This window comes from Notothenia coriiceps, unplaced genomic scaffold, assembly GCF_000735185.1.
Source record: "Notothenia coriiceps isolate Sejong01 unplaced genomic scaffold, NC01 NC01_scaffold00034377, whole genome shotgun sequence".
Lineage (NCBI taxonomy): Eukaryota > Metazoa > Chordata > Actinopteri > Perciformes > Nototheniidae > Notothenia > Notothenia coriiceps.
Window position 1 is genome coordinate 695,160 of NW_011367078.1, and position 11,815 is coordinate 706,974.

The window sequence follows — 11,815 nt, forward strand, 5'->3', positions numbered from 1 at the left end:
AGTTCTCCATTGTTTAGGTTCTGCGCTATATTCGTCTGTTTTGAACAATGGCGTTTTTTAATATCGAAAGTTGTTTCATTTTGACTCTGGGATAAAACAAACACATTTGTATATGTATTTAATTCCTCTTCTTGCTCATTACTGACATGTATGTCCCTCTGCTCGCAGCTCGGGAAGAGAATGTTTGGTACGTACTTCAGAGTCGGATTTTACGGGTCAAAATTGGGCGACTTGGACGAGCAGGAGTTTGTTTACAAAGAGCCGGCCATCACTAAGCTGGCGGAGATCTCTCACAGGCTAGAGGTAAAGTCCACCGCGTAGACTCTAGATTTATCTTTAATACCATTATTCCCCCGAAAGAAAACATCTCTTTGCAATGAAGGATTTGAGTAAAGCCTAATGAGGATCTTTGCTGTTTTTTCTCAGGGTTTCTATGGAGAGAGGTTTGGAGAGGACCAAGTGGAGGTCATCAAGGACTCCAACCCAGTGGACAAGTGCAAGTTGGACCCAAATAAGGTCTGTGTGCAGAGTTTACATTCTCACATTGTTATTCTAACTTTTAGTCTGAGAATCTTTACCAAAGTGAACTCAGCCTTCAAACTAAACCAACCAATACCTTTTCTTTCTGCAGGCTTTCGTCCAGATCACCTACGTGGAGCCGTACTTCGACACGTACGAGATGAAGGACCGCATCACTTACTTCGACAAGAACTACAACTTGAGACGTTTCGTCTACTGCACTCCTTTCACTCTTGATGGGCGGGCGCACGGGGACCTTCACGAACAATATAAACGCAAAACCATCCTCACCACTTCCCACGCCTTCCCCTACATCAAGACACGCATCAACATCATCCACAAAGAGGAGGTGGGACAGGAAGCCTTCATTCTATAGCTACTCTGACATATAACCAACCCGTTAATAAGGGTTTACATCTTATCTCTTACTGTGGATTGATAGCATTCTGGAGATAAGTGGTGATAAAAGTGAGTTAGTTTATCCAACTCGTATCCCTAAAACTGCCTCTCTGTCCCTTTCCAGATTATCTCCACCCCCATTGAGGTGGCCATAGAGGACATGCAGAAGAAGACCCAGGAGCTGGCCTTTGCCACCCACCAGGACCCGGCAGATGCAAAGATGCTGCAGATGGTCCTGCAGGGGTCAGTGGGCACAACTGTCAACCAGGTAGAGTTTGGAGATGTCAGGTTTTTATTGGTACATAGAGTGTTTGAGAAGAAGAGGAGCATAAACAGTGTTATTAGAGGACTTTCTCAGGATAAGGGAAGTTTCAGACTAATATTCCTCCTGCGTGTCCTCAGGGTCCTCTGGAGGTGGCTCAGGTGTTCCTGTCAGAGATTCCCAGCGACCCCAAGCTGTACAGACACCACAATAAGCTGCGGCTCTGCTTCAAAGACTTCACAAAGAGGTAAGAACTGTGCTGATCAGTCCACATACATGTCATGTGTTTAGAGGACGCACTATTTCATGTGGAAGCACACCATAAGGAGAAATTCCGTGATCCATCACCGTAAATAATCAAAATAACGACCATACATAATTATGAGATTGAGTGTTTTGATTACATAGCATTTGGTGAAAGGTGAGCGTCGGACTCACCTACAGATGACAACTTTAACATGAATGAAAATCTTTGATAAGTGTGCAGAGATTCTTTGTCCACGGTAGCACGCATTTATTATTGTACAGAATCCTCATGGCACTATTTTCTTTGCCAAAGGTGTGAAGACGCCCTGCGTAAGAATAAGAGCCTGATTGGTCCGGACCAGAAAGAGTACCAAAGGGAGCTGGAGAGAAACTACCACCGCCTGAAGGAGGCGCTGCAGCCCCTCATCAACAGGAAGATCCCCCAGCTCTACAAACCTGTGCTGCAGGTCAACGCCCACAGGTACGACTGTCTGTGGCGAAGAGGATCATACTGGGGTCTCAACATACTATATACCTATGGTTCTGTTTAACCTTTCTTTGGACGTACTAAACTATGACTTTTTTTTACTATGACTTTCTATGATATTCTCGGCACACTTGAGTTTTTTGTTTTCAACATACTATACTACAGTATGCCAATCTTTTTCCTTTTCCGACATACTGTAACATTTTAAAATGTTTGTGATATTTTACTGTGACTTTTTCGGCATTCTTGACGTTTTTATTTTCAACATACTATATTATGACTTTTTTTACTACATACTATACTTTCGACTATTTTTAACATACTATACTATGACTTTTCATTTAATTTTTTGTTCTTTTTGGACTTACTTTTTCTAATATTCTGTTCTAATAAACCTTCTTCTTCGAGCCGAAAGATGTTGGGTTAATACAGTGGTCAGTTTTGGTGGTCCTAAAACACTTGGAAAGGTTCTTTAAGAAGTCTTATATTATGTAACTTCAGGGTTCCTGTATTTACCTTTACATTTAGTTTTTGGCTGTATAATTAAACAAGTTTTGCTTTTGTAAAAACTATGCAGCAAACGGACAGCTTGACCAGGTAGTTCAGGACTCTCACTACATTCTGTGATGCGGTTTTACGTCTCTCTGTCCTGTGTTTGTATTATTCACGTACAATGCGTCCTTAGAGTCTGGTTATTCTCACCGGCCATATTTCTTTTTTTTAACGGGACAGTAAATATCAGATAGGCCAGCCCTACGTTGCTTAGACTGCGCTGGAATCCCAGTTATTTCCCCCAAATCACTTGGTTGTCTGATGAAAGAAATCTGATATTTGTCTCAATTAAATCATGTTTCTTGTTTTTCTCATTTCCAGGGATTCCTTCAGCAGGATGAGTCTTCGCAAGCTTGACATTTGAAGATGAAGAATACACACGCGCGACAAATTGCAATATTAATTTATTATTGAGTGTAAATAGGAGTGTTTTGAAGGTTGGACAGTGTTTTGGAAAACATGCTAAAAAGAGAGGCTGAAATGTTGCAGCTTGTTCCATTTGTTTACAGACAAACTGTTACACCGCGAGAGAGACGGACACGTGGTTCTGGAGATTAAAGAGGTACCTTGGCATTTAGGATTTGACTTTGCTGGCCATGAGTCAGACAAAGGGACACATCTTTGTATTTATCCCATGCTTCCGCTCAATGAAAGCTCATAATGTAAACCTTTACTTTTAAACTCAGCAGCCTGCTGGATGCAAACTAACAAGCAGACCATAATAACCCTTTGTTGGTTATTAAAATGCCAAAAGTAACTGTTCTGCCAATCAGTCTGCAGGAAAGGTACAATTTTAAAGTCAAGGTGTCTTTTTAATTATATAGTGTGTCAAAAATCTGTATCCAATTTAATGTGCACTTTTTTTATTACGGTGTAGCAATGCATTTTACAACTTGAACGTTGATCTAATTCAGAACGGGATGGTGAAGAGGAAAAACATGCAAAAACGGTACCATTATTTATCATGAGGCTTTATCATTTTAGTTGAAAGAATGTTTTTAAAGTTAGGTACTTTAAACTCCTTGTATAATTTTATGTAGTTTTGTTTATTTTAAATATTTTACAAAATAAATATTTTAATGTTCAGCTGGGTGTGCTTCTTGCTTCTTTGTGTTGTCGTGGGTAACAGAGTTTGAACAGACAGAGAATGTGAAGGTAAAAAGTTTATTGCTTATAGAATGAACCCGTCAACATGAATATTACAGCTGGAATGAGGTTTGAAGAGATGACACACATTAAAGCAGATCTGTAAGCGGTGTGTTCTATCCCAAAAGACCCCATGTATATATGATTTATACTGAAATGCATCCCATAATGGGATCCCAAGCTTAATAACTGATTCACTCCCTGAAACCGTAGAAACACAGTGGCCGTTTCTCAATGTCGAGTAAAGCTGCTGCAGAGCCACTATGTCATCGAGTGGCGCCGAAGGACTGTTTCAGTGCATGTTAAATGCCCAGCATTCGGCGCCACTCGATGACGTGGTATACTTGAAATAGTGGCTCTGAAGCAGCTTTACTCGACATTGAGAAACGGCCTCTGATGTACAACCTGAGATGAGAAATGTCAGCTTGCCGGTATAATGTTACCTGACTAATAATATTACACTAAGTGATGCTTGTTAAAAGCACTGGAGCACAAATAATGAACTTCCTGTTGAGTGTTTTGAGTGTTCACAGGAACAGATTTACAAGTTTGAGGAGCAAATGTGAATTTACCAAAGCTATCAAATCCATAACTTAGATGTTCGCTTTCAGTCTTATAAATCTGACCCTGAACTCCATTGTTGTCTGATAGCTAGCGGTTCAAATGCTTTGGCTTAAACAAACGCTCTCACTGAGAGGAACTCCACTGAACTCTATATCAGGAAACATACCCGTTTAAAGCGAGATCCAGATTTCAGGTCTTAGTTAGCACATTCAAGCTGTAAAGGTTACACACTAAATTAGATATAAAAGAGGCAGTTTTTTATAATGTCTTAAATGTATCTTTAAAAAAAACTGGATAGCTTATTTATAGAAATATGTTGAACTTGTATGCATCTTCTTCGTGAGACACGCGGCGGCCTGCGTATAGCTTGACTCAACATCTCCGTTTGATGTCAAATGCTATAATTCTAAATGCCACAACTTAAACACTATAGGTTTTATAAGCAGTCTGTAGATATGTTACAAATACATCTTAAGGAATGAGTGCAAAACAGATTCAAAGTTGGTGGGCAAAGATTTTACTTGAAAAATATTTCAGGAAAGAAATGCTCCATATTGTTATCTCTAACTTCATGAATCATTCTCTGTCAATAATAACAATATCTATGTTCTCTAGTTGAGTAACTGATTCCAAACAAACAGCACTGACTTCTAATTCATGGATTTCAGAACAGTATCGTGTTAGAAAAAGACATCTCAACGCATTCCATTGGAGTTGAGTTCTAAAGTGCTTTTTAAAATGTGTAAAAAGGAACCAAACTCAATCACTGAGAAAACACAACAGGACGTTAGAGACATGACGGTAAAGGAAAAAAGACAGGTCACATCCCAAAAAAAAGAGGCTCAAAAAGTCATCACGGAACATAGAAGTTCCTGAATGTCCCCTCCCTGCAGTGAGGAGGGTCCTGACTGTCCCCTCTGCAGTGAGGGGGGTCCTGACTGTTCGCTCTGTGGAAGAGTCTTCAGTTCAGGTGTTACCATGGCAGCCACAGTATGATTGGCACTGTCTGTACTTTGCCTGGGTGCACGGCTGCCAAAAAGCCCCCGGAGTAAACCGCGTGTTCCCGTTAGGGCTCAGGCATCCTCCTGTAGAACAGCAGGTAGGGGGTCGAGGAGGAGGACGTTTCTGGAGAGCAGGCCTGCAGGAAGTCCTGTTCCTCAAACAAGCGCACCTCAGAGTCATCGAACAGCAGCCATTTGCCCTCGTAGTCCAGGAGGTTGTGCAGAGCCTCTGTGGCCCCCGCCCCCCCACAGGAGGTCTCCTCTCCTGCTTCAGAGTTCTGTCCCGTGACAGGTTTCCTGCGCTTGGACCCCTCTGTGGCTCCACTGCTGGAGGATTTCTCCGACTGTTTGCCGCTGCTCCCAATGTCACAACTGGTCAGACTCCTCTGGCCCCCCAGGAGCCCGACCCCCCCCTCCAACAGCTTCTTCCCTACTGTTTTAGCCAAACTAGCCCCTCTCTGTCCCCTGGCATTCAGGCTGAAAGACACCTCTCCATCGTCAAATTCCGGCCCTTCCTCCTTCACCCTCGTCGTCTCCTCCTCCTCCCTTTCTCTCTGCTCCCACAGCTTCACGTCCTTCAGCTCAGACATGCGGCAGTAGGCGGTGTAATGGCCGCTGCTGATGGTGATGCCGCTGTGCATGACCACAGCGAACAGCTGATAGCGCAGACCCTTAGTGGACGAGGGCCGGGTGCACCACTCCTCCAGAGACAGGGTGAGGGGGGTCTGCAGGGGGGTGTTCACTTTGGACAGCCCAGCATACGGGTCCAAACTAGGAGGGGAAAAAGGGAGATGGGTTAATATCTGTGATAGGGATTTTAAAAGTGACACTGTAAATAAATAACACAAAAGTCCAAGTGTGTCATGAAAGTGTCATAATAAACACTATCAAACATAATAACATTTCAGAAAGTCTTCATATTTTACACAATAAAAATGTCATAAAAAGTCTACTAAGTATAGTATGTCATATTTCTTTAAAAAAACAAACATAAAATATCAAAGAAATTGCCACAGTATAGTATGCCTTGAACAGTAGAAAAGGTGCTAGGATAGTGTGTGTTTTGAATTGGGAAGAATAATCCTCTTGGTATACAATAATAGTAATTCAATGTAAAGGAACTATAGTCTGTCTTAAAGGTGGGTAGGTAAGAATGGAGAAACCAGCTCGAGTGCGCTAAAATTTGAAAATACACAACCGGAAAAAATCTGCCCCTTCCTTCAGACTTCCTTACAGAGCCCCTCCTCCAACACACACGAACGCGCACATGACCAATGAGGGCACGAGATCAGTTTGTGCACAGATGGAAGGCTGACAGGCAGGTAGGCCATCCAGTTATTTTAGCCGGGCCGGCTAAAATGATTGGTCGTACTTTTTACAGTCCTATGGCTTCCACAGATGAAATTCTTTTATGTATTTATTGTCAAAGCATTTAATGTATTCATTGCTATTGGGATGTTAAGAGCATTCCATGGAATATAACAAAAAGTGTATCTGAAGTGAATTATCTACCCCACCCAGTGTTTCCCCTCGGTTTACTGCCTTGGCAGGGTGCTGCCAAAAAATGTTTGGAATTTTTTTTATCCTCTGGAGCAGAGAGAGGAGCTGTGGATTATTGTTATGGTTACCGTACAGTAACAAAGTATTTGTACATTAAAAAGTAATAAAGTACAGTGTTACACTGTATTACTTTTATTTTAACTGTATTCCCTTCTTATCATGTGTCCTACACTTCTTCCTCTCATTGATACATTTAAATCACCTGACTACAGCAGCGCGTTTCCACTGCAGCGCGGAGCTCGTTTTAAGCGTGCCGAGCCGTGCGGGGCCCGTTTTTGGTTGCGTTTCCACTTGGCCTAGTACCGGCTAGCGGGTCCTAATTCACAGTTCTACTGGCCCCATAAAATCATGGTTCTAGGGCCAGGAACAACCAGACTGAGTCGGGCTGAGTATGCTAAACTAGAGAGAGAATCGCTGGCAAGGGGGCTATAACTACAACAAGAGGAACATATTTGANGCTGAATGCTAAACTAGTGACGTAAACACTCTCGACTGCTGATTGGTCAGAGAGAATCGCTGGCAAGGGGGCTATAACTACAACAAGAGGAACATATTTGAGCGTGATTTAATTGTAATACACATTTCAAAATGATGTCGAAGTAACAACATACTGATACCGTTTAGTAAAAACCATGAATTAATGCTTTGACAAGTCTGCAGACAGACGGCAGGCGAAAAACCTTTTAAAATGCGTGTTGTCTGAATGGAGATCGGCTAAGCTAACGTTGTAAATGCTCCGACCGTCCACACTCACAACAACGGCCTATAGACATAAATAAACCAGCGACTGTATTCACCATGACAGACAGTCTGTGGTTTGTACTTCAGTGTTTCCCCTACCATTGTCTTGGCGGGGCGCTGCGCCCTGCCAACGGAGCTCCGCGCCCCGCCTGAAATTCAAGGTGTTTTTTTTTATTTAAAAAATATATATATATAGCACCAAATTGCAACTGAAGTNATCTATCTACGGGCACTTTTCACATTGAACATGTGCCCTTTTATTAAATAAACTAAACGCCATGTTATTTATCCAATGTATGTGCATGTTTCAGTGTCCACTGCTTTGCATATTCACATTCTCCCTCCGCTCTGTTTCTGAAGGGCCTGCTGCTGCTTCTCTCTGCCTCATCATCTATTGCTGGAGGCAGCTCCACATCATCTGATCTCTGATATGAGAGCAATCGTGTTATGATCATATTGAGCTATTGGTGTGAGTCTAACATTAAACAAGCAGTCTGCTGTTCATACATTGCTGACGATATATTTTAAGAGGCAATTTGTTGAGTCACTGCCGCTAAATCGCGGTAGCATCAAGTTAGCAAATCCTGCATTAGCCTCACATCAACAACAAGTGACAGAACATCCAATTATCCTGAGCTCATTTACTGAATAAACCAACTCACATCTCCTGTCTTTTTTTTCACCCAACTCATTAGACTATTCTTCTGCTGGCGTTTCATTGTTGTTTTCTGTCAAATTCAATACTGTAGTTCAGAACCGCGGTACCTGCTCACCATCTGTGAGCTATTTTTAGAATGCGTTAGCGCGCGTCCACCTGGGCAGGCTGTGTGTGTCCTTCTCCCGTCACGATAACAGCTTGAGGTTAAAAAAATAATAATAAACAAATTTGAAACTGGGGGTACACACAAACGGGCAGACAGCAGAGCTCGGGGCAATAATGCAGATTTGTTTGACTTTTTTACACTTTGTTGTTCTCCTCCTTTCCTCCGCTCTTGTCTCTGATTGTGAGTGTGTGTGTGTGTGTGTGTGGGGGGGGAGCGGGGGGAGCGCCCATCAGAAACAGAGCGGAGGGAGAATGTGAATACGCAAAGCAGTGGACACTGAAACATGCACATACATTGGATAAATAACATGGCGTTTAGTTTATTTAATAAAAGGGCACATGTTCAATGTGAAAAGTGCCCGTAGATAGATTACTTCAGTTGCAATTTGGTGCTTATATTTATTTTTTTTAAATAAAAAAAACACTTTGAATTTCAGGCTGGGCGCGGGGCTCCATTGGCAGGGCGCAGCTCCCCGCCAAGACAATGGTAGGGGAAACACTGACACCTTTAATGTGATGATATGATGATTGCAATATACTAGGCCACGAGAAAGTACAGAAGGTCAAACATTGTTATAGCACACAGTTCTCCTGAACTCACTCGCAGCCGTTGGCAGAGAAGCGCTTCAGGTGGATGGTGATCACTTCAGGAGTTTTGTCGAACAGCAGGCTCCTCTCGGCCTCGGTGTAGTGGTGACACGTCTCACAGAAGTATTTGTCCTCCCCGACGATTCGCTCCACCGAAGCAAACTGACCAATGGCCCACTTCAGAGTCTTCAGCTCCGGTTTGGGATCAGGAGAGACTGTGGGGAGAGAGAATAACACTCAGTAAATTATTATCAGTTATTCTTTTTCATCTGAATCGTTATCTGGAAGAAAATCTGTAGAGATACGTTTGAATTCAAATTGTATTTGTCAAAAGGTGACCTCAAAGAAAACCTCAAGAATGTGTTTGTCATGACCCACTTCACCCATGCTTAGAGCTTTAAATAAATCATGGTAGAGGGACTTCCATTAGGAACGAGTGCAAACTGAATATAAGCTGAAGGGCCCCTCACCCTCAGAGAGGTCGTCGGGGCTGCTGGGCTCCTCGTCCAGCACGGGGACGCTGATGTCCTGGAAGTCTTCTCTCCTCTCAGTGAAGCTCTCACACTCCAGGCAGCGCGTCCTCAGCACCAGGCAGCCCTGGAACAGCTGCTCCATCAGGTCCAGCCCCTCTGGAGAGAGAGAGACTTAGAGGATTAGAATGTCCTATACCTGGCCATATAGATTTCCAATATCAAATCAATGCTTGTTATGTTTCTCCTCTGCTAAAAGCTCTCGTCCTGTTCCTCTAACAGTAATGATGTCGTACCTTGAGGTTCAGCCGTCTTCTTGTCCTCAGCCGTGTGTCCTGCTCTCTCCTCGCTGCTCCTCTCGGTGGAGACAGTGTTCTCCGGCTCTGCTTTGCTTTGGTTCTTCACAGAGCTGATCTTCCCCACGCTGAGGAACTTGGAGAAAATACTGGGTTGTTTCCCAGAAGGCCTCAGCCAGCTCAGCTTAGACTTCTTCTTTCTTTTCCCCTCTGCCTCTTTTGAGGCCTTGTCGCCTCTCCCCTCCCCGTCACTCCCCTCCTCCTTGTTCAGTATCTTCGTCCCTTCCTCCTCCTCCTCCTCTCCATCTTTGTTGTCCACCGTGATTTCATTCAAGGACTTCCTCTTGGAACGAGTGAGGGGTTTATTATCCCCTGCATCAGATTTCTTGGCCTTGAGGGATTTCGGCTTCTTTTTGGCATTTCCCACCTCGGTGTCGCTCTTCCTCTTTCCGCTGACCTGGCCGTCCTCTTCTTCGGTCACGGTGCTGCTGGCCGCTGAATCAACAGCGTGCTCAGGTTTCACCTCAGATTCCTCTGAATCCTCTGTCTTTAAACTCTTTCTGATGGTGTCACAAGCCTCTTGGATATATCCCAGGATGCACTGCAGGACCTCCTGGGCGTCGTGCTGAAGATAGCCTTCGTACATGGGGTTCAGCTGCCTGCAACACACAAAGTCAGGTTACAATTGGTTAACTTGTAGAAAAACTATTATTCTTGAAACTATTTTAACGACTTATATAAGAAGTCTTTGATTCTGACAGATAATGTCCTCATTGTCGGTCCCATCAGAGGCTCTGATTGGTTCCCCTGCTGGAAATATCCATTCACAAGACCCACCCATTGCTCTAACAATAGGTGGCATCATTAAAAGCATTTGATAGGCCTAATGTAATTAGTCGTTTGATTGGCCATAGTACAAAGTTAATTATGATATTCACAATACAATATATTAAACTAGCTTATCTGCTCAGCTACAATACATGGTTAACGGGAATACTTAAATACAAATATTACTTTAGATTTGTTTTAGCTTGTAAAAAATGAAACATTTGCTGTTGTTTTAGTTTCCATTGCTGAAAAATAAAAATGGTTTTCATTAAAAGGGTAGTTTAAGACATGTGTATGGATCGTGTTTACAGTGCGTAGAAACACCACTTTGATTAGAAATGAGCCATCTTACTATTTAAACTAGGGGTGCACCGCATGGGAAATTCTTGGCCGAAACCGATACCGAAAATAGGAAACAGTTGGCCGAAAACCGAATGCCGAAAATGATTAATAGAAATATATAATATTATAATACTATATAAATATATATATATAGCGTTAGTATAGATATATAATGTATACATTTTTTTACCATGTTGTTCAGTCTACCTGATTATGGAAAAATACATGATTTGGGCAAAACTTAACTTAAATAATAATACTTAACTATTAATGGGTCCATAAAACATTTATTCAGCAACTTTTGAATGCATACAGTACATTTAATTCCAAGTCAGTGCATTTTCTTTTCTCTGTAGGATAACTACAACCAAATCTCATTCAGAACACAAGGCCAAGGTGTGCTTTAAAACCTGCATAAACATCTAGGCCAGTAGGCCCTACAACCAACTAGTGTAAATAAAAGACCCTGTAACAGTCCAGGGCTTCAACAAACAAACAAATGCACCTATAAGTGCATGCATACAAATGTGGCAAACTGGATAAATCCATGAATGCATAACTATTTACAAATGAAATTAACATTGAATTTCAATGAATCTGTAAATAAGGCCCTTGTATGTCTCATAAGCAAAGTAGGTAAACATTTGTATAAAGATACATAAAGTAAAAAAACGATACAAAATCCAGCAATCAATTACAAATTAATTACAATTTCAAGAATCTGCAAATACAGGTGGTCTGTCCTCATGAGCATATGTAAACAACATTGTATTACTTAGATACCGGAAAGTACAATATATTGACACTGTGCTTGCTGTCATTTCCCCTAATGATAACCTGAGGATGGTGGAATTATAACTCACAATGAAAATTTTCCAGGAAAGTGGTATGAGTGACATGTAGCAACGTTAGATAATTAGCTTATGATAAACCAGACCTTGTCTACTATTGGATAAGTTGGGAGGTTCGTTTTATGATACAGTGTGAAGCA

At 42.1% G+C, this 11,815-nt stretch overlaps 2 protein-coding genes across 2 annotated transcripts in view; one reads left to right on the plus strand and one right to left on the minus strand.

The window, feature by feature from the left end:
- The window catches only part of dock7 (dedicator of cytokinesis 7), a 47,396-nt gene extending 43,961 nt beyond the window's left edge, over window positions 1-3,435 (plus strand). The window contains exons 44-50 of the mRNA XM_010790539.1: window positions 178-303; window positions 427-516; window positions 632-868; window positions 1,043-1,186; window positions 1,321-1,427; window positions 1,740-1,907; window positions 2,787-3,435. Of these exons, the coding sequence (XP_010788841.1) occupies window positions 178-303; window positions 427-516; window positions 632-868; window positions 1,043-1,186; window positions 1,321-1,427; window positions 1,740-1,907; window positions 2,787-2,829 (915 nt within the window). The 3' untranslated portion in view covers window positions 2,830-3,435. The remainder of the gene's footprint in view (window positions 1-177; window positions 304-426; window positions 517-631; window positions 869-1,042; window positions 1,187-1,320; window positions 1,428-1,739; window positions 1,908-2,786) is intronic.
- A 496-nt stretch (window positions 3,436-3,931) lies between these two features.
- Window positions 3,932-11,815, minus strand: part of usp1 (ubiquitin specific peptidase 1) — a 10,213-nt gene continuing 2,329 nt past the window's right edge. Inside the window, exons 4-7 of the mRNA XM_010790540.1 lie at window positions 9,655-10,313; window positions 9,359-9,517; window positions 8,902-9,103; window positions 3,932-5,947 (exon numbers count right to left, since the gene is read on the minus strand). Coding sequence (XP_010788842.1) covers window positions 5,242-5,947; window positions 8,902-9,103; window positions 9,359-9,517; window positions 9,655-10,313 — 1,726 coding nt within the window. The 3' untranslated portion in view covers window positions 3,932-5,241. The remainder of the gene's footprint in view (window positions 5,948-8,901; window positions 9,104-9,358; window positions 9,518-9,654; window positions 10,314-11,815) is intronic.